This window comes from Ranitomeya variabilis, chromosome 2, assembly GCF_051348905.1.
Source record: "Ranitomeya variabilis isolate aRanVar5 chromosome 2, aRanVar5.hap1, whole genome shotgun sequence".
In the NCBI taxonomy this organism is placed as follows: Eukaryota; Metazoa; Chordata; class Amphibia; order Anura; family Dendrobatidae; genus Ranitomeya; species Ranitomeya variabilis.
The window spans coordinates 48,531,926-48,555,000 of NC_135233.1; the positions used below are offsets into that span (position 1 = coordinate 48,531,926).

The 23,075-nt window shown below is 42.8% G+C and overlaps 1 protein-coding gene across 4 annotated transcripts in view; it reads right to left on the reverse strand.

Annotated features, from left to right (window-relative positions):
* THADA (THADA armadillo repeat containing) overlaps positions 1-23,075 on the reverse strand; it is a 629,866-nt gene that overhangs the window by 434,520 nt on the left and 172,271 nt on the right. For all 4 annotated transcript variants that reach the window (XM_077282381.1, XM_077282382.1, XM_077282380.1 and 1 more), the window contains exons 24-25: positions 20,122-20,244; positions 6,046-6,168 (exon numbers count right to left, since the gene is read on the reverse strand). In XM_077282381.1, coding sequence (XP_077138496.1) covers positions 6,046-6,168; positions 20,122-20,244 — 246 coding nt within the window. The remainder of the gene's footprint in view (positions 1-6,045; positions 6,169-20,121; positions 20,245-23,075) is intronic.

The window sequence follows — 23,075 nt, forward strand, 5'->3', positions numbered from 1 at the left end:
TTCCTCCGGCCGGCTCTTCCCAGCACTGCTCTAGTTGATTGAAGGGTCTTTCCTGATGTACACACATAGGGTAGTCACCTGGAGAAGAATGAATAGGAGCCTGTTGTCATGATTGCTGACAAGTCTGTTTCTTTTTCTGGAATGATCTGGAATTTCAGAGAAAACACAGTCTAAACCATAGCCAGAGATTAACCTAGTCCAGCACCGTCCCCAGTCAGATCTTTAAACTATGTTTTCTCTGAAATGCCAGAACCTTTCAGAAGAAAAAAACCATATCTGTCTACAATTATGCTGCCAGGTCCCGATTCATGCTGCTCCAGGCGACTGCCAATTCTCTCCCATGTGTGTAAATTGGGAGACACCTGTCAATCAACTTAGAGCAGCGCTGGGAAGAGCCGGCCGGAAGAAAATATACCCGGCTGCAAACGTGCTGGCCAGTTCCAATTCATGTTGCTCGTGGTTTGGACAGCGTGAACCAACATATTTAGAGTGAGTCTTTATTGTCCTACTCCTCGCCTATAGTACCAAGGATGGAGAGACGTGTTAATCAACTATAGTAGCGCTGGGAAGAGCCGGCCAGAAGAAAATACACCCAGCTACAAACATGCTGGCAGGTTCTGGTTCATGTTGCTCGTGGTTTGGACAACATGAACCAACATATTTAGAGTGAGTCTTTATTGTCCTAATCATCCCCTATAGTACCAAGGATGGAGAGACGTGTTAATCAACTATAGTAGCGCTGGGAAGAGCCGGCCAGAAGAAAATACACCCAGCTACAAACGTGCTGGCAGGTTCTGGTTCATGTTGCTCGTAGTTTGGACAGCATGAACCAACATATTTAGAGTGAGTCTTTATTGTCCTAATCATCCCCTATAGTACCAAGGATGGAGAGACCTGTTAATCAACTATAGTAGCGCTGGGAAGAGCCGGCCAGAAGAAAATACACCCAGCTACAAACGTGCTGGCAGGTTCTGGTTCATGTTGCTCGTAGTTTGGACAGCATGAACCAACATATTTAGAGTGAGTCTTTATTGTCCTAATCATCCCCTATAGTACCAAGGATGGAGAGACCTGTTAATCAACTATAGTAGCGCTGGGAGGAGCCGGCCAGAAGAAAATACACCCAGCTACAAACGTGCTGGCAGGTTCTGGTTCATGTTGCTCGTGGTTTGGACAGCATGAACCAACACATTTAGAGTGAGTCTTTATTGTCCTAATCATCCCCTATAGTACCAAGGATGGAGAGACCTGTTAATCAACTATAGTAGCGCTGGGAAGAGCCGGCCAGAAGAAAATATACCCGGCTGCAAATGTGCTGGCAGGTTCTGGTTCATGTTGCTCGTGGTTTGGACAGCATGAACCAACATATTTGAAGTTGATCTTTATTGTTCTAATCATCCCCTATAGTGCCAAGGATGGAAAGACCTGTTAATCAACTATAGCAGCGCTGGGAAGAGCCGGCCAGAAGAAAATATACCCGGCTGCAAATGTGCTGGCAGGCTCTGGTTCATGTTGCTCGTGGTTTGGACAGCATGAACCAGCATATTTAGAGTGAGTCTTTATTGTCCTAATCATCCCCTATAGTACCAAGGATGGAGAGACCTGTTAATCAACTATAGCAGCGCTGGGAAGAGCCGGCCAGAAGTTTTGAGCAGCAAGAATCGCGTGACAGGTTCCTTTTGCTATCAAACCTACGACCACGTCCCCAAGTTACTAACATTTACTATATTAGGTGCTTTGAGCTGTAGCACAGGAACTCGAGGACTTCTAGCTTCATGATGTAGAACACATTAATATAAACTCATTTCTTGGTTAGTGATTTGTATTCAGGCTTCATTTGTCTCTTTCCTGCGATCATTCAAGTTAAGACACAACCAGAACGTAAGAAGGGGGGAGGTGGAGAGGTGCTGAATGTTTCCAGGAGGACAGGCCGTATCATGGCAGCGCATGGGGGGCGGCTTCTCTCTTCTGCACAGATTTCGGCTCATTAATTGAGAATAGTTTGTCGGTGCTTCTCCTTGGCATATAGGTTTCTAGAGAACAAGGGAACAGGTTCGGAGGGTACCATGGCACCAAGTATTAATCTGTCCAAAGACGTGACAGTGGAAAAAGCAATAACTCACGGCCTAATGTCTGGGGAGCATGCAGATTTTATGTGCAACAGATGTTACAAGTGTTCGAAGGTGAATATAACCGCTAGTCAAACATGCAGCGATCGCTATACACTCCCGGAGCAAGATTATTTGCTGAACTGCGGCGGTGCATAACAACTAGCAAGCCCTGCTGAGATTTCACCCCAGGGAACGGGTGAGGCCTCCACCCCGCGCATTAACCCCATCACTGCCCCTCACTGGTAGAAGCACCCCAGCGCAGAATGTTTCCTAAGGGTCCCTTTCCACTTGCGAGATAAAAAACGGTCCGTAATCTGGACCGAAAAAACGGATGGAACGTATGCGATTGTCATGCGAGTGTCATGCGAGTGCCATGCGATTTTTTAATCGCACCATCCGTATGACATCAGTATGACATCCGTATTGCTGTCCGATTTTTACGCACCAGTGTCCTTTGAAAAGCCGGCAATTCAGCGCCATGTACAGTAAAATCACACTGACAGGTTAGAATAGAGTAGATATATACACATAGAATAGGTATATATACATATATATATGTCAGTGAGACACCTATATATGTATATTTATATTTAATGCAGCGCTAGATAGCATAAAAGCCGCTAATTCAATTGCCGGCTTTTTCCTTCTCCTGCACAAACCCGACAGGATATGAGACATGGTTTACATACAGTAAACCTTCTCATACCCCCATTTTTTTTGCATATTCCACACTACTAATGTTAATAGTGTGTATGTGCAAAATTTGGCCGCTGTAGCTGCTGAAATAAAGGGTTAAATGGCGGAAAAAATTGGCGTGGGCTCCCGCGCAATTTTCTCCGCCAGAGTGGTAAAGCCAGTGACTGAGGGCAGATATTAATAGCCTAGAGAGGGTCCATGGTTATTGGCCCCCCCGTGGCTAAAAACATTTGCCCCCAGCCACCCCAGAAAAGGCACATCTGGAAGATGCGCCTATTCTGGCACTTGGCCACTCTCTTCCCACTCCCTGTAGCGGTGGGATATGGGGTAATGAAGGGTTAATGCCACCTTGCTATTGGAAGGTGACATTAAGCCAGATTAATAATGGAGAGGCGTCAATTATGACACCTATCCATTATTAATCCAATTGTAGGAAAGGGTTAAAAAACACACACACATGATTGAAAAGTATTTTAATGAAATAAACACAGCGGTTGTTGTAATAATTTAATGTTCTCTCAAATCCATTTGCAGTCCCTCGCTTGGCAACATAATAAACGCACAAGATACATACCTTCTGATGTACTGTCAGGTCCAACGATGTAATCCATCTGAAGGGGTTAACTAATATTACAAGCAGGAGCCCTGCTATAATGCAGCTGTGCTCCGTGCTTGTAATTCCCCAGCGAATGAATGAAATGTAGGTCATTGACCTACATTTCCTTCAGTCGCGGTGAGGCGCCCTCTGCTGGATGTTCTCATGAACTGCAGCCTGGGAACTTTTTCCCACGCTCCAGGTCATATGAGGACATCCACCAGGGGGCGCATCACCGCGACTGAAGGAAATGTAGGTCAATGACCTACATTTCATTCATTCGCTGGGGAATTACAAGCACGGAGCACAGCTGCATTTGCAGGGCTCCTGCCTGTAATATTAGTTAACCCCTTCAGATGGATTACTTCGTGGGACGTGACGGTTCAGCTGAGGGTATGTATCTTGTGCGTTTATTATTTTTTCCAAGCGAGGGTGTTCCTGATGGATTGCGAGAACAATAAATTATTACAACAATCGCTGTGTTTATTTCATTAAAATACTTTTAAATCATGTGTGTGTGTGTTTTTTAACCCTTTCCAACAATTGGATTAATAATGGATAGGTGTCATAATTGACGCCTCTCCATTATTAATCTGGCTTAATGTCACCTTACAATAGCAAGGTGGCATTAACCCTTCATTACCCCATATCCCACCGCTACAGGGAGTGGGAAGAGAGTGGCCAAGTGCCAGAATAGGCGCATCTTCCAGATGTGCCTTTTCTGGGGTGGCTGGGGGCAGATGTTTTTAGCCACGGGGGGGCCAATAACCATGGACCCTCTCCTGGCTATTAATATCTGCCCTCAGTCACTGGCTTTACCACTCTGGCGGAGAAAATTGCGCGGGAGCCCACGCCAATTTTTTCCGCAATTTAACCCTTTAATTTAACAGCTAGAGCCCCCAAATTGTGCACACAGACACTTGTTACATTAGTGAAGAGGAATATGTAATAAAAAAAGGGATATGAGATGGTTTACTGTATGTAAACCATGTCTCATATCATGTCGGGTTTGTGAAGGAGAAGGAAAAAGCCGGCAATTGAATTAGAGGCTTTTAAGCTATCTAGCGCTGCATTAAATATAAATATACATATATAGGTGTCTCACTGACATATATATAAGTATATATACCTATTCTATGTGTATATATCTACTCTATTCTAACCTGTCAGTGTGATTTTACTGTACACCGCGCTGAATTACCGGCTTTTCAAAGGACACTGGTGCGTAATAATCGGACAGAACTCGCATGGTGCGAGTGCTGTGCGATTTTTTTCTCGCACCCATTGACTTGCATTGGCGAGTCTCGTCCGAGAATCGCAGCAATACGCAGCATGCTGCGATTTTTTTCTCAGCCGATCCAGATTTTTCTCAGTCCGATTTCGGCTGAGAAAAAAATTGCAAATGAAAAGCCACCTATTAAATAACATTGGTCAGAGTGCAATCCGATTTTTAATCGGATTGCACGCATCCGTTTTCCTCGCAAGTGGAAAGGGACCCTAAGTTCGATAAAACATATCTGCACTTCTGGGACATATTTAGAATACCAGGCGTAGGTCATAAAAAGGCAAGACTTCCAAGAAAAGAATAAAAGTGCAAAATGTTTAATTGGGGGGGGGGGTGCAAAACAATACATACAGGCGTCAATCAACAGCTGAAAATAGCAGTAAGTAAACAGCCCAGAAATGGGTCATGTGACAAATCGACGCTTTTTTTTTGTGTCTAAAATACCGCATGAATATATTTTTTTAATATTTTATAACAAAATAAAAAGAGATTTGCTTTGTGGATAGAGCTCCAAGTGCTATTCACAGACATGTAATGCTCTGGCAAGTAATCACCACTAGAGGGAGCTATGATCAGTGTATACCAGTATGCAGTCAGCTCACAAGCTCCATCTAGTGGTGGCTGCAGGCAGGCAGAATAATTTCTCTTATTTCAGGAAAAAAAAAATACACTGGTTTCCCAAGAGGGGTAGACGTTCATGTGCAAATCGCCATCACAACATTGAAAACCTCTCTACAAGGAGACATCTGCGTGCACATACCACTAATAGTCTTGAATAATCCCAACTTTTGTGAATGATACACATCGTGGTGTTTATAGTCTCAGCGCCTTCCTCAACGTAATCAAAAGGTGAAGCATGCACTATCTAGATAAAATCATACAGAAAATCATAATACGGTGCCTAGTTGCAGTTTGACATGTTATTCGCCTTTTTTTTTCTACTTAAATTCATGCATTTTAGAGTCAAAAATAATTTTAACAATTGGGTTTCATTAACAATTTTGCACCACTTTGCTTTTACAAGCTCTTTGTTTCTTTGCACATTTAACTTTGATGAGGTCAGTGGTCATCAGCTGAGAGGAGAAAAAGAAAGTTACAACCTATCGGGTAACACATCATAATTAGCTCGCTGATGGATTCTCAGTTAACTCAATCCGCAGCCAGTAAAAGACAGTCCAGCTCAGAGGCAATAGAAGGCAAGTGGGGCAAATTTTTTTTTAATGAAACCCAACTGCAAAAATTATTATTATTTTTTTTTAACCGCACATACACATTAAAAAAGCTCTTTAAAGGGGTTTGCAAATATTGGTTGATTTGCTTAGACTTGCGCAACAAATCATTCATAAATGAAGACTTACGGCCCAGACTGGAGAAGTAAATCCAAGAATTGCAGCCTGGGTTCCCTCTCCTACATAAGGAATGACATTTTCACCAAGACGCGTGTCCCGAAAAACCGCTCTCAGAATATTCAATGCATGAACCTATGAGAGAATAAGGACAAAACAGAGTTAAGTGTTGCGACTGAATTGAAGGTTTGCTACAATATATCCAAACCCAAATATTTCTGTGTCCTCATGGTTTGCTACAATGTATCAGTGGAAAAGCGAGGTACCAACTCCGAGATCCTGTATTGCTAAACACTGGACACATTGTAGCAGGCCATCATCTTGGTGTATCAGATCTGAATTGGCTTTCTAATTCTAGCTGTAAACAAGATCATTTCAATTTACTAACAGCAAGCAGAGATCTTAAAAACGTTGAGGACAAAAAGCACAGAACAAATCAGAAATTGTTGAATGTCTTCTAGAAAGATGGAAAGTAAAATCGGCCTTTGCACCCAAAAGTTTTTGATTGTCCCAATGCATCTTAGGCCTAATTAACAAATCAGTGATTTTCTTCCGTGTGCTGTCAATTTCCACTGACCGCAAAATTCAGGGGCCGCAGACACCGAATTCTCAGTTTGCAAAATAAAGCGCATACTAAATCCTGAATGTCTCCATACCCAAATGGAGACTTGCACCTCTATTGACCGGAAGTTTGAAGAAAAGTTGTCTCCAATGTACTGAAAAGGATATGAATAAGCCACAGAAATCTTGGGACTATGATCTGTGGGGTAGTTAAGCAAACTTTTCAGACCTATGGGACAGAAATATGTCTAGAAGGATAACAATGAAATATATGGTGAAAAGAACACCCTGCCTAAAGAAAAGCAGGGCAAATGCTTGGGGAAGTCTACAGTGAAGCATGGTGGAGGCTAGGTGACGCCTACAGTAAAGCATGGTGTAGGATTGGTGATGCTTATAATTAAGCATGGTGGAGGCTCGGTGATGCGTATAGTGGAGCATGGTGGAGGTTCCGTTATGCCTACAGTGAAACATAGCGGAGACTTTCTGAGGTCTACAGTGAAGCATAGCGAAGGATCAGTGATGCCTATAGTGAAGATTGGTAACACTCTGGAGCTGCTTTGCTTCCTATGCTACAGGAGGGGAAGGGAGCCCAACACTAGGGAAGGGAGGAGTGGGTACCTCTAGGCAGATCTAAAGTCACCCTGTCTGTCCTAAACGTCCCTATATAGGTTCTGCACCTATTGCCGAGCAGGAGTCTAATCCCTGCCTGACCCTGGCATTAAGCCCAGGTAAGGAAGGATGGGGTAAGTACTAGTCAATCCCCACTACAACTAAAGACAGCTGGGATAGACAAACAAGGGGAACACTTATCTTGAGTAAACTCAGAGAGGTAACACAGATATCCAAAGAGGAAGATAGCCGACTGCTATAGGTTCAAGCCACAACAGGGGAATATGGAAATATCACCAGCGATTTCCAGAAGACCAGAAGTCTATAAACACCCAGTCCAGGTGTGTCAACTAGAGCCGGGGGGAGGTTGCCACAGGGTCCAAGAGCCAGAAGGATTAGGAAGGCGTCTGCAAAGCCAACCGAAGAGACCTGGAGGTCATTTCTCATAAAAAATAGTCTAAGACTCCTCAGAAACGCTGCCAGAAGCTGGTGTCTAGCTATGCATCATGTCTGTAGCAGGTCATAACAGCCAGAGGGGCTCTAATTAGTACTAATGACGCCTGTTATGAAGGGGTGAATAGTTCTGAGACTGCAGCAGTCAAAGTGGCATTTTGTATTGAATTTGGAAGACTGTTAAAAAAGCAATCCTATGGCGGCTCGCTCTGACGCTCCATAGACTTACATTGTAAAAGTCAATTTTGGGTCACACACAAATCCCAGTGTGATCCGCCAAGCTGGAACAGCCATCACACGACTCACAGGTTTATAGCGGATTCGCAGTGTGGTTATTATTATTATTTGGACAACGCATGTGTTTTGTAGTCTGTTAATATGGACACAGTGATTAACACGAAACAATGATATTTTTAATTACAACTATTAGCAAAATGAGGGCCTGATTCACTGATTCTTTATTACATTTGTGCCTTTTTTGGACTATTTTGTGTCTTTTTGCCGGTTTGCATTTGTGTCTTAATCTTCTTTAATTTGAGCCTATTTTAAAGTCTATTTTTCTTATGTGTTCACATTTTTTTTTAGGTTCATCATTGTGGAAAATCGAAAATCCACGACGTACTCGATTTTCAATTTGGATTGTTCTTAAACCCCCTCCCATCCACGTGGATTATAGCGTAAAATTGCCATGGATTTGCAATGTGGAACCTGTACCAAAAATCCACAGTAAAATTCGGACTGTCTGAAGACATCAATCCAGAGATTTTATCTGCTCAGTTAGGAATTTTTCAGCCCGGGACTATAGACCTTCTGAGCTATAAAAATGCACAAAATGTCAGTAAACCTAAAGTGCACAAAGTTCTATAAAAAAAAAAAAAAAACACTTAAAAGCCAAATAAAAAGTAGTCACCTGGAATGATGTGTAGGTGGAAAAATTTTTATTTTTACATTTCCCTTTCAGGGCTATGCATTGATATCCGTAACACACAGACTGGTGTCATAACGCACCGATTAAAAATCACTTGTATGGGGAAGGTTTCCTATAAAATTTGGGAAAGTTAGGATATGAGGCAATTCTTGCACAAGGCGAATTAACTTCATGTCTAGACGACCAATGAAAAAATGGGAACTTTATTGATGCAGGTATGTACAAATAAATGTTACGCTATTATGCAAGCTTTTCTAATTGCACGTCCCTTCCCGCTCAACTCATTGCTTGGATCGGAGCCACGTATCTCGTTAATAAATAATTGCAGGCTTCAAAGTTTATAATTTATTACTGCCTTATTACAAGCTCCTCATCATCATTACCTAATGCTCTACCTTACCTGCAAGCGTAAAATATACATTAATATAATTAACATAAATGGATCGTACATCCCAAATGTGCCGTCAGACCGTTTTAAATGCAAACGTAAAAGGCCCGAGGTGGTTCTGGGAAACGTCCCAGATTCTGGTGTAAGTGGTGAAATAAACCCCTTAATCACGTGACTAGGATACTCGTCTGACTCGAAAACGTGTCTCAATAGGGAATTGTGCAGTGTCCAAAAAAAATAAAATAATAAAAAAAAATATGAAAGGAGTAAAAAAAATAAAAAGGGAGTGTAACAGATGTAGACATAACTGATCAGACATGCTCAGAGCATAAATATGCACGAGGACGCACATCAGGAGGCAGCGGAGTCTCGGCGATAAAACTCCGAAATGTGTTTTCCATTTTGCTGCGGTTTGCAGAAAGTGAGATCTTGCGTCAAGATGGTCGTATAGATTAACATGCTAATGACAACCCGTCTTGTGCTCAGCTGATTAACCCGTCGGGTAGTGGCTCCAAGTCTAACAAAAGGTATGAACTTGGCAATAGCCAGGGACTGCATTGTTCAGAGTTTAATAGGCCCAATGTCAATAAGTAGCGACATAAGGGGGTGCTAAATAATGCGTTCCCTAAAGTGCACCTGTCAAGAAGTGAGGACTTACTGCCCTCATCCCTCACAACAAGGTAAAAATTGATTTTGGCATATGCTGTAAAATGTGCGCTGTAACTGTCCCGATTTACATACTCTAACTTACCAATTTATTTTTTGTTGACGCTTCCTCTTTAACAGCATTCTGACAGCACTCCTAGCATGCAGTGCTTCTCTCTATGTCCAATGGCTTTCCAGCCTTGAACTGAAAGCCCACCTCATTGTTAGGAGGTTTGACGGACAAGAGAACAAAAACAGAGAGGTCTGAACACCCCTCCCCCCCCCCCACTTCCCGAAGAGAGAGCGTTCCAGTAGGTCTTGATATGGTCAGACTCCAGTGGTACTGTGGTTGAGATGGTTCTTTTCAGGAGGATGGTAGATGTCAAACGATACAGGGTGTTGTAAGGACACCATCGGTCGATAGGACACAAACTGATTTAGTTATATGATAACCTATTGACTGAACAAGTGTGTCTGTTCAAAACCCAATATCGCTCAATATCTACCGTCCTACTGGAAAGACACACCACAATCAACTTCCGGAAGCACCAAAGTAGGGGACCATATACAAAACTACTGGATGTGCTTATACCGTTATCAGGAAGGAGCATCGGGGGCAGCTATCTAAATTACCCAAGCGAGTACTGAACTCAGCACTACAACCACACTGGGTTAGTGGACATAATCTCCAGGTGACGCTTTATCTGCGCGGGTGCTTGTTTGTCTCCTTCATAGAATACTCCGAAGAGAGATATAGACCCACCTCCACCCCCCACTTCCTGAAGATAGAGATAGACCCACCTCCGCTTCCTGTGGAGACGCACAGACCCGCTCTCCACTTCCTGGAACGACTGACCATGACTTTTTGAAGTGATAGACTGACCTGCCCCCTCTTCCTGTAGAGACAAAGATCCTCTCCCCACTTCCTGAAGATAGACCTACCTCATCTTCCTGTAGAGAGACAAAGACCGGCTTCTCACCTTACTGAAGATAGAGATAGACAACTCCCCTTCCTGTATAGAGACAAAGACCCGCTCTACTCTTCCTAAAGATACAGATGGACCCACCTCCACTTCCTGTGGATAGACAAAGACCAGCTCTCCACTTCCTGAAGATATAGATCCACCTCCACTTCCTGTGGATAGACAAAGACCAGCTCTCCACTTCCTGAAGATATAGATCCACCTCCACTTCCTGTGGATAGACAAAGACCAGCTCTCCACTTCCTGAAGATAGAGATAGCCCCACCTCGGCTTCCTGTAGAGAGACAAAGACCTGCTCTCCACTTCTGGAAAATAGAGATTGTCTCTCCACAAGAAGAGGAAGTGGGTCTAAGACCCAGTCTCCATTTTCATAAGATAAAGACCCCCTCTGCTTCCTGTAGAGACAAATACCCACTCTCCACTTCCTGAAGACAGAGATAGATCCACCTCCACTTCCTGTGGAGAGAAAAAGACCCAATATCCTGGAAAGACTCACCATCACTTTCTGAAGTGATAAACTGACCTGCCCCAATTCCTGTACAGAGACAAAGACCCATCTCCCCTTCCTCTAATAAGTCTCAGTCTTGTGGCAGATAGAGACGGATTGATCTTCACAACAGGCAGTGAATATCAAGTTATATAGTGATTTTTAGGGGATAAATCAAAAAATTTTTTTATTAATAGAGGCATTTGCAGAATGTCTAGTTATCCTACTGTCTATGTAAGGAAACCAAGTTATCAGAAAGTACAGAGACCATTTAAGTTCACACACACTAGGAGCATCATTAAAAGGAAATAAACATCATGTTAAGCCAAGAAGTCCAACCGAAAGGACAATACAATAGCAGCAATCGTAGTGTCCTGATCTGTCCCTAAAGGCCGTCTAAGGCCGAGTATGTCACTTTTATCCAGCTGTTTTACAATGGACCAGTCTTTTAAGCCAAAAACCTAAAAATACTTATTCATGTGTCACAGCTTCATGGTTTTAACTTAAAAGAAAATTCAAGTCAGTCGATTTCAACCTACAATCAGAAGAAAACAATAACCCCATGAGGCAGATCCTAACTGCCCCCCATTAGGGGAAAAATTATTTCCCGACTCCACCTATGGCAATCTCAATAACAGCTGCAGCAGATGTCGGTTATCGCAGTAGCCAAAAAAAAAACATCAATGCTACAGGCGAAAACATATTGCATATAAAAGAAAACTATTAAAAATATTCACATCCATCCCAGTAAGTGCAGCAACCTTGAGCCCAGAATATAAAGCAGCATATTACACCTACAGGTCTGCATTCACACTGACAAAAATGGATAATAAAAAAAAATTAAAAAATAACAAAACTGCTTATCTACGAGTTATGAGTCCGGCCCAGGGTATTCATGGAGGGAGTGACTGACAGTCCGCTTTGTAGGAAAGTATACATAGCAGTTTGATAGTCACCAGCCTGTGGGGCCGGAGGAAGTGAGGAGGAGCGCCCCCCATCCATGAATACACCGGACTTGTAGCTATAACATGCTGCTATTACATAGGGAAGCAAATTAAACTGAGCGATCTGCTCTAGATAAATGATTGATGGTGACCCCTGGCTGGCGGCACTCTTCTCTACGCTTTAAGCATTGTTTTCAGATCTCTAAAATCTGAGATTGTTGAGGTCTCCATCTGAATAGATTACATTGGAAGACTTCCCAACTTTAGGTTAGGAAACTATGTCCAATGTAATGCAAGTGATGACAGATTGTCTCTAAGCTTTAGCATAAAAAAAAAAACACCTCCAATCATTAAAACAGAATAAAATAAATATTATGTCCCTATCCTCAGGTGGCAGGTACATGCAAAGTTGTAGCGATCATGCTCCGTAGCTACATAAAGTGGCTTAATAACCTAGAAACCTAGAAGAGAATTCACATGAAAAGGAAACGGTCAGCAGGTTTTTGCAATTTAATATGACAGCAAAACAACATAGAGCGAGAGCCTGATTCCTGGGTTGTGTCAATTATTAGGCTATGTTCAATACAACCAGTGTTTTATCAGCAGGAGATTATCACTGCCTGACTAGGTCTCATGTGCAGGCCAGTCAGGCTGATCTGTGTAACCCTGCCCACACCACTGATTGGCAGCTTGCTGGCAATGTACAGTGTAGTCAGGAGCCTGCCAATCAGGGCTGTGGGCGGGGTTATACACAGCTCAGCGTTTTGAGCACTGCTTTGTTTACAACAGAAAAAAAACAAAGATTCTATCAAAACTACAGCAAGCGCGCCAGTAAGTGTCATATTGCTGAAATCAGGGTCTCTGTCCGTACATCATGCTGCTCTTGGATTACATAGAAAATCCTGCTGATATATTCCGTTTAATTCAATAAAACATCAAAAGACTGTTAGAATATGCCTGACTTTTATGATCAGTTATCGTCTGACCTCTGGTACCACTGTGAAAAATACGCGTTTTTGCCTTTTTTTTTTCCCCCACTCGATTCAATGGGTGAATAAAGCTGAATAAACACTGAAAGATTTGACAGGCTGCAGATTTGAAACAGCTTCAAATCTGCAAGGAAAAAATAAGCAACAAGTGTATGAGGTCTCAGAAATCTCATTCACTTTGCAGGTACAGTAAAACAATGTTTCGAAAAAAAATGAAGCAAAAATGCAACGTGTTAACAAGCCCAAAAGGAGGCATAGCGCTAAAACAGCCCTGCAGTCCTCCCATACATAGGACTGGTGGTTGTCACTAGTGATGAGCGAGTGTACTCGTTGCTCGGGTTTTCCCGAGCACGCTCGGGCAGTCTCTCAGTATTTGTTAGTGTTCGGAGATTTTGTTTTCATCGCAGCAGCTGAATGACTTACAGCTACTAGCCAGGCTGAGTATATGTGGGGGTTGCCAGGTTGCTAGGGAATCCCCACATGGAATCAAGCAGGCTAGTAGCTGTAAGGCTGTGTGCACACGTTGCTGATTTTTCGCGGTTTTTCGCTATAAAAAAAGCTATAAAACCGCAAAAACCAGCATACATTATGCATCTCATCATTTAGAATGAATTCCGCAAATTTTTGTGCACATGATTCCTTTTTTTTCTGTGAAAAAAATGCATCGTGGTAAAAAAAACGCAGCATGTTCATTAATTTAGCGTTTTTGGTTTTTTTTGCGGATTTCCCACTATATAATACACTAGCTGAAGAGCCCGGCGTTGCCTGGGCATAGTAAATATCTGTGGTTAGTTATAGCACCTCACTTCTCTTATTTTCCCATCACGCCTCTCATTTTCCCCATCACATCTCTCATTTTCTCCCTCACACCTCTCATTTTCCCCCTCACTCCTCTTATTTTCCCCCTCACTCCTCTCATTCCCCCCTAACACTTGGCATTTCGACCTCACATCTGTCATTTTCCGATCACTCCACTATTTTCCCTCACTCCTCTCATTTTGCACTCACACCTTTTCATTTTCACCTCACACCTCTCATTTTCACCTCAGTATATACATGTTTGTCATCTCCCTTATATATAGTATACACCTGTATGTCATCTCCTGTATATAGTATATACCTGTATGTCATCTCCCCTGTATATAGTATATACCTGCTGTGTGTCATGTCCCCTGTATATAGTATATACCTGTATGTCATCTCCTCCTATATATAGTATATACCTGTATGTAATCTCCTCCTGTATATAGTATATACCTGTGTGTCATCTCACCTATATATAGTATATATCTGTGTGTCATCTCCTCCTGTATATAGTATATACCTGTGTGTCATCTCCCCTGTAAATAGTATATACCTGTGTGTCATCTCCTCCTGTATATAGTATATACCTGTATGTCATCTCCTCCTGTATATACTTGATACCTGTGTGTCATCTCTCCTGTATATAGTATATACCTGTATGTCATCTCCTCCTGTATATAGTATATACCTGTGTGTCATCTCTCCTGTATATAGTATATATCTGTGTCATCTCCTCCTGCATATAGTATATACCTGTGTGTCATCTCCCCTGTAAATAGTATATACCTGTGTGTCATCTCCTCCTGTATATAGTATATATCTGTATGTCATCTCCTCCTGTATTAGACCTCGTTCACACGTTATTTGGTCAGTATTTTTACCTCAGTATTTGTAAGCTAAATTGGCAGCCTGATAAATCCCCAGCCAACAGTAAGCCCTCCCCCCTGGCAGTATATATTAGCTCACACATACACATAATAGACTGGTCATGTGACTGACAGCTGCCGGATTCCTATATGGTACATTTGTTGCTCTTGTAGTTTGTCTGCTTATTAATCAGATTTTTATTTTTGAAGGATAATACCAGACTTGTGTGTGTTTTAGGGCGAGTTTCGTGTGTCAAGTTGTGTGTGTTGAGTTGCGTGTGGCGACATGCATGTAGGGACTTTTGTGAGATGAGTTTTGTGTGGTGACATGCGTGTAGCAACTTTTTGTGTGTCGAGTTGCATGTGACAGGTTAGTGTAGCAAGTTGTGTGCAGCAAGTTTTGCGCATGGCGAGTTTTGCGCGTGGCGAGTTTTATGTGTGGTGCCTTTTGAGTATGTGCAAGTTTTGTGTGAGGCAACTTTAGCATGTGTTGTAACTTTTGTGCATGTGGCAATATTTCCGCGTATGCAAGTTTTGCGTGTGGCGAGTTTTCCATGAGGTGAGTTTTGCACGTGTGGCGAGTTTTGCATGTGGAGAGTTTTGTGCGTGGCGAGTTTTGAGCGGCGACTTTTGTGTTTCGACTTTTGTGTTTCGACTTTTATGTGGCGAGGTTGGTGTATGTGTGGTGAAATGTGCGCTGAGGGTGGTATATGTGTTCGAGCACGTGGTAGTGTGTGGCGCATTTTGTGTTTGTGTTCATATCCCCGTGTGTGGTGATTATCCCATGTCGGGACCCCACCTTAGCAACTGTACAGTATATACTCTTTGGCGCCATCGCTCTCATTCTTTAAGTCCCCCTTGTTCACATCTGGCAGCTGTCAATTTGCCTCCAACACTTTTCCTTTCATTTTTTCCCCATTATGTAGATAGGGGCAAAATTGTTTGGTGAATTGGAAAGCGCGGGGTTAAAATTTCGCCTCACAATATAGCCTATGACGCTCTCGGGGTCCAGACGTGTGACTGTGCAAAATTTTGTGGCTGTAGCTGCGACGGTTCAGATGCCAATCCCGGACATACACACATACATACATACACACATTCAGCTTTATATATTAGATTGGTAAGTGTCCGAAAAAAGCGCACCAAAAATGCGGTAAAAACACGCAAAAAATGCATGCAGATTTCTTGCAGACAATTTTAGGTTTTTCTCAGGAAATTTCTGCAATAAATACTGAACGTGTGCACATAGCCTAAATCATCCAGCTGCAGCGAAGAAAACTAAATCTCTGAGCAGTCATAAATACTGGGAGGTCACCCGAGCAACAAGTACACTCGCTCATCACTAGTTGTCACAACTGTAAGTATCAATAGGCAATAACTTTAAAACTTAAAACAAGTACAGTGGGGCAAAAAAGTATTTAGTCAGTCAGCAATAGTGCAAGTTCCACCACTTAAAAAGATGAGAGGCGTCTGTAATTTACATCATAGGTAGACCTCAACTATGGGAGACAAACTGAGAAAAAAAAATCCAGAAAATCACATTGTCTGTTTTTTTATCATTTTATTTGCATATTATGGTGGAAAATAAGTATTTGGTCAGAAACAAAATTTCATCTCAATACTTTGTAATATATCCTTTGTTGGCAATGACAGAGGTCAAACGTTTTCTGTAAGTCTTCACAAGGTTGCCACACACTGATGTTGGTATGTTGGCCCATTCCTCCATGCAGATCTCCTCTAGAGCAGTGATGTTTTTGGCTTTTCGCTTGGCAACACGGACTTTCAACTCCCTCCAAAGGTTTTCTATAGGGTTGAGATCTGGAGACTGGCTAGGCCACTCCAGGACCTTGAAATGCTTCTTACGAAGCCACTCCTTCGTTGCCCTGGCGGTGTGCTTTGGATCATTGTCATGTTGAAAGACCCAGCCATGTTTCATCTTCAATGCCCTTGCTGATGGAAGGAGGTTTGCACTCAAAATCTCACGATACATGGCCCCATTCATTCTTTCATGTACCCGGATCAGTCGTCCTGGCCCCTTTGCAGAGAAACAGCCCCAAAGCATGATGTTTCCACCACCATGCTTTACAGTAGGTATGGTGTTTGATGGATGCAACTCGGTATTCTTTTTCCTCCAAACACGACAAGTTGTGTTTCTACCAAACAGTTCCAGTTTGGTTTCATCAGACCATAGGACATTCTCCCAAAACTTCTCTGGAGCATCCAAATGCTCTCTAGCAAACGTCAGACGGGCCCGGACATGTACTGGCTTAAGCAGTGGGACACGTCTGGCACTGCAGGATCTGAGTCCATGGTGGCGTAGTGTGTTACTTATGGTAGGCCTTGTTACATTGGTCCCAGCTCTCTGCAGTTCATTCACTAGGTCCCCCTGCGTGGTTCTGGGATTTTTGCTCACCGTTCTTGTGATCATTCTGACCCCACAGGGTGGGATTTTGTGTGGAGCCCCAGATCGAGGGAGATTATCAGTGGTCTTGTATGTCTTCCATTTTCTAATTATTGCTCCCACTGTTGATTTCTTCACTCCAAGCTGGTTGGCTATTGCAGATTCAGTCTTCCCAGCCTGGTGCAGGGCTACAATTTTGTTTCTGGTGTCCTTTGACAGCTCTTTGGTCTTCACCATAGTGGAGTTTGGAGTCAGACTGTTTGAGGGTGTGCACAGGTGTCTTTTTATACTGATAACAAGTTTAAACAGGTGCCATTACTACAGGTAATGAGTGGAGGAAAGAGGAGACTCTTAAAGAAGAAGTTACAGGTCTGTGAGAGCCAGAAATCTTGAAATTTTGTTTCTGACCAAATACTTATTTTCCACCATAATATGCAAATAAAATGATAAAAAAACAGACAATGTGATTTTCTGGATTTTTTTTTCTCAGTTTGTCTCCCATAGTTGAGGTCTACCTATGATGTAAATTACAGACGCCTCTCATCTTTTTAAGTGGTGGAACTTGCACTATTGCTGACTGACTAAATACTTTTTTGCCCCACTGTATTTTAAAGACTTACCCTCTAGGGCTGTGGAGTCAGATTTGGTGTATATTTTGGTGGAGTCAGAGTTGGATTCGGTATCAAATTGACCAACTCCGAAGATATATAATAAATTGGGTACAGTAGTACAATGCAGCATGTGATGTACACTTTTTCAGCAGAATTGAGGAAAGTTATGAAATGTCTTGTTAATGTCTCTTCTGTTCCTGATCTAAGGATCTCGGCTTTTAGTTGAGATGAATCTCTGCTGCACTTTATGTATAGGCTCAGTAGTTACCAGTGCTGTGGGGCTGTAGATGAGATGCATCTGTGCTGCACTTTATGTACATGCTCAGTAGTGATCAGTGCTGTGGGGTCGTAGTGGAGATGAATCTGTGCTGCACTTTATGTATAGGCTCAGTAGTGACCAGTGCTGTGGGGTTGTAGAGGAGATGAATCTGTGCTGCACTTTATGCACATGCTCAGTAGTGACCAGTGTTCTGGGGTTGTAGATGAGATGAATCTGAGCTGCACTTTATGTACATGCTCAGTAGTGACCAGTGCTGTGGGGTTGTAGAGGAGATGAATCTGTGCTGCACTTTATGTACATGCTCAGTAGTGACCAGTGTTGTGGGGTTGTAGGTGAGATGAATCTGTGCTGCACTTTATGCACATGCTCAGTAGTGACCAGTGTTGTGGGGTTGTAGAGGAGATGAATCTGTGCTGCACTTTATGTACATGCTCAGTAGTGATCAGTGAGGTGGGGTCGTAGTGGAGATGAATCTGTGCTGCACTTTATACATGCTCAGTAGAGAGGCAGCGCTGTGGGGTTGTAGATGAGATGAATCTGTGCTGCACTCTATACATGCTCAGTAGTGAGGAAAGGCTGTGGTGTTGGAGTCAGGGAAATTGAGGAGTCAGAGGTTTGGCTTACCGACTTCTCAGGCCTGCTACCCCCATTAGGACATTCTGAGTTTAATAGAGGGGTTAGCCAAAAAAGGGAGCAGCAGCTAAGAGCAACTCTCACACTGGAGGATTTATCTCATTTCATTACACAGACTGCGTATTGATTTCAATGAGAACTGTGTTATGATTGATCTTGCCGGTAGTAACAGCGGTGTACAAATTAAAGCAGATCACTTTTAGAACCTGTAGTGGGACACCCTATAAACTGATTGCTGTAGGTGAACCTATATTAGATAAGTGCATTATTACTTTAAGATTGAAGTTGGGTACTAATAGTCCAATATAGCAAATAAAAAAAGCTTAGCATGTCACAAACAGACAGTGTCAGTGCAGGCATATTCACAACCCTCTCTCCTGTCTGCAGCATGCTGCAGACAGGAGAGAGAGGCGCAGGCACGGACATACTGTGTGGGCACCCGTTTAGCTCCCATTGTGTCAGTGTGGGCATGCAAGGGAATGGAATCAATTCAGGCAGTACTCACTCTGGGCAAGTGAGCACGGTCAATCAAGCTAAGAGGAGGTGCACAACATGTTGATTGGGAGGGAAAAAATGGTCCACTGAGCCCATGGCCATGACTAGGATGTACCAATGAGCCTTCACTTACACATGAAATAACATTTTCTGTCCATCCAAAAATGGAAAATCTATATTGCAGGTACCAATAGGTAGCACTAGAGTTCAAGTCCTCTTTTTCTCTGATTTGCATATTTAAGGTGGGACTCACACTTATAACATTCACGATCCGAGTACAGATCGCGATGTCCTGACTAGTCAGAGGTCTCCTGACCCAACTTAACAACCAGTACAGAGCCCAGTCTGTTCTCGGGTCGTGAATCTCAGATATATGAAGCTGTCCTTAAACACATATTAAAGGTTTATGAACATTTTTTGGTGCAATTTAAGCCAGATTTCTGGAGCATATAGTTCCGTTAAGCTGCAAGGAAATTTTCATTTTTTGTCTGATATGATCTGATCTACGCTGCATAGATTTAATGGAGGGGTTAGCAACCTTTGGTACTCCAGATATTGTGACTGTACAAATCCCAGCTATATAGAGTTGATTACTGCTAGAAGGGGTTAAAAAGAGCCGGAGCATAACTAGGATGTATTCTGAGTATAAAGCAGCTTTAGGAAGATCAAAGCGGCCATTTCATATTAATAAGCCGATCATAAGGGGCAGGAGCAGAAAAAATTATGTCATTCGGCAAAACCGTGCAGCTCGCACCCCTGACAGACATGACTGAAAAGCCCCCGTAGGCAGCATCCGGACACAGGACTGCCAGTTGGATGGAGGTGGTGTAAAAATGAATATTTCTGTCATTCTTGGACCAGATACATTGACTTTAAGGTTCAAACCTTTCGGCTGCTCTGCGAATTTGCAATGGTCTTTCAGTAACCACAGTAACTTGTAAAGTTATATATTATGGCCTTTGTTGAAAGAGGCCTGCGCTGACTCCAAAGCCTGTGTAATATCACCGTCACCTGTGGGATTGTGCTGCTATTTCCACTCAAGTCACTCAAAGGCATGGCCAAGTTTATTAATTCTTTCATAGTCATCTTCAAGAGGCCAGCTTTGCTGTTCTTGGGTTCAGACGCCAGAAGAGCCTGTAGAGAGGAAGAAAAGAACATAAATCTTCTGGGTGGCTTTGTAGGACAAAGTGTAACACAAAGAGTCACTGTCACTTGCCATAAATATGTATTTTTCTTTTAACCTGGTGTAAATGCCGCTGTTCTCCTGAATCTGATGGCGCTTTTCTCGTGTTCCTGCTTCTCTTCATCCCTGAGATATGGCCCCATCTGCCCCGTATATCAATCTAGTCTTGTGATGGCGCTTTTCTCATGTTCCTGCTTCTCTTCATCCCTGAGATATGGCCCCATCTGCCCCGTATATCAATCTAGTCTTGTGATGGCGCTTTTCTCATGTTCCTGCTTCTCTTCATCCCTGAGATATGGCCCCATCTGCCCCGTATATCAATCTAGTCTTGTGATGGTGCTATTCTAGTGTTCCTACTTCTCGCCATCCCTGAGATATAGCCCCATTTACCCTGTATATCATTCTAGTCTTGTGATGGTGCTTTTCTAGTGTTCCTGGTTCTCTTCATCCCTGAGATTTGGCCCCATCTGCCCCATATATCAATCTAGACTTGTGATGGAGCTTTTCTTGTGTTCCTGCTTCTCTTTATCCCAGAGATATAGCCCAATTGGCCCTGTATATCAATCTAGTCTTGTTAGCCAAGTGGAAGTGATCATCAACCCTTCTCTATGGGAATATTCTTAAGGTCCACACCCAAATGGTTAAATAGACTACAATTATATACAATGTAAAAGGGGCCATACTTTAGGAACTAGGAGGGGCAGGAACAAAAGAAAAACAATTCCAGATTCAAAAGAATGGCAGCATTTATAACTGGCAAATTTTTTTTACATATTTATGGCAAATCAAAGGTTGTCTCTACAGGGATATTCCTAACATTAAGAGTTATCACCTGTCCAAATGATGGGTAAGGATGGGTAGGGGTCCCCCACCAATTCTAAGAATGGAGTTCACTAATGTTCTAGGGGGCTGTTGGATATGGTAAGAGAAGAGCGTAAGAATGGAGCGGCAGTGCACATGCTTGACCACTGCTCCAATCATTCCCTATGGGGCTGCCGAGCGCGTTGCTTGGCTTTCTCGGCCAGCCCCAGTTGGGTGTCCGTCCTGTTGCGCCATTTTTTAATGGGGATAAAAGTTCTCCATTAAGGATAAAAGTTCCCTGATCTGCCAATCGTTTCGGGTCCTAGTGGCCAGCAACCTCCCATTCAATAGGTTATCATGTATAAACTAGAGAGCTTTTATTTAGTTTGTCTTTTGGGAGGGAGCCTTCTAGCAAAAATGGATTTGCCTTGGTTGATCACCCCTTTACATCATTAAAACTGGTTATCTCAAACTGGAGACAAACAAAAATATTAGTTCTTCTGACGCAGTTCATCTCTACATCAAACCAGCAAGAAACTTGTTATGCAGTTGCCATTTTAATTGGGTCCGCTGCACCCTGATAGTGCATTTGTATTGAGGCCCAGACAGGTAAGCATCTCTGCCTGTTTTGGTTTTTCCCTAGTTGTGATGTTATAACTTTTCTTAAACCCCCTATACATTTCAGAGATTTGTAAGATGAATGACGTTTCGGCTGATTGTTAAGTCGGAAGCTATCTTGGTCAACTCTCCATACACTACTCGGCAAGAAGACATCGCCAGTGGAAAACAAAGATAGTCAGTCTGACATCTGCGCCAGATTCTTCTCTTCCACGTCTGTTGGGGGAGAGTCGGGAGGCCCCCATACACCATAGACTGATGTTAGTCTAATATGTATGAGGACCGTTACCATCTGTAGAATAACAATACATTTTAATACCACCATCTGTAACATCCAGTTATAAACAAGCAAATGATAGGACAAATTATTTGAACCCCTCTTGGGTGCAATCTACTGAATGAATTCAAATGGACAATGGCCCCTATAGTAGTTGTCCAGCCATTTGTTCCCTCTCTCCATAGAGATTTTTTATGCTTCTTTCGCCAAACCAAAAGTGTGCATATATAATTCTATAAGCGGTGTGATGCAGTGATGGGTATTATATGTGAGGGATGCCATGTATCCCCCCGGATGCGCATAGAAGCATATTAATGCTGCTGGAGTGCATTGCAGTCACAGGTATAGCTGTGGTTGCAATGCAGAATAAAAGTAACTGTGGTCTTGGACAAGCTATTTGCCCAAGGCAGATTTAAGAAAATCCAGCATGGAACTACAGGATGGTAGTGGGGCAGTTCGCTCCCTCCAGGCCGGGTCTTACAAGTGGCCCATGGCCACAGATTCCATTTAAAAACCCTGCAGAAATGGGTTGGGTGTGTCAGTCTTGCTTTGCAAACTGCAGAGCAGATGGCTCTGCAAGGTTCAGCCTGTGTGAAGTAACACGGAGCCAAGCGAAGGCTGTTTATTTTTGGACATTAAAATGCATTTGCTTTGAACTTTCCTGAGTCACTGCCGCACTACTGCACGGTGTGAACATTGCTGTATTACAGCAGCTAAAATCAGCGAATATCTGAACTTCCTCTGCACTTTAGAGAATAACCTGATTTGCAGTAAATTCTGAGTACATGATAATCTGCATGTTCAGTTGCTTTCCTACATCAGATGGCCCTTGATTTTGAAATTTGCAGATTCTCCCAAGAAATATAAGTACAATGGCAGCTTTGTCTGAAAAATCAATGAAATCCTAAACCAGCTCAATGTGGAAATTGTCCAAGAATCAAAAAGAAACCAGCTGACCTACTTCTAAGTACGTAGACAGAATGTAAATGGACTGTATTATATAATCTAGGACCAGATCCCTGCTGCTTCCAGTCATGAGGACAAATGGACTTCTACAACACTGCATGCTCCAACCAGCATATTATA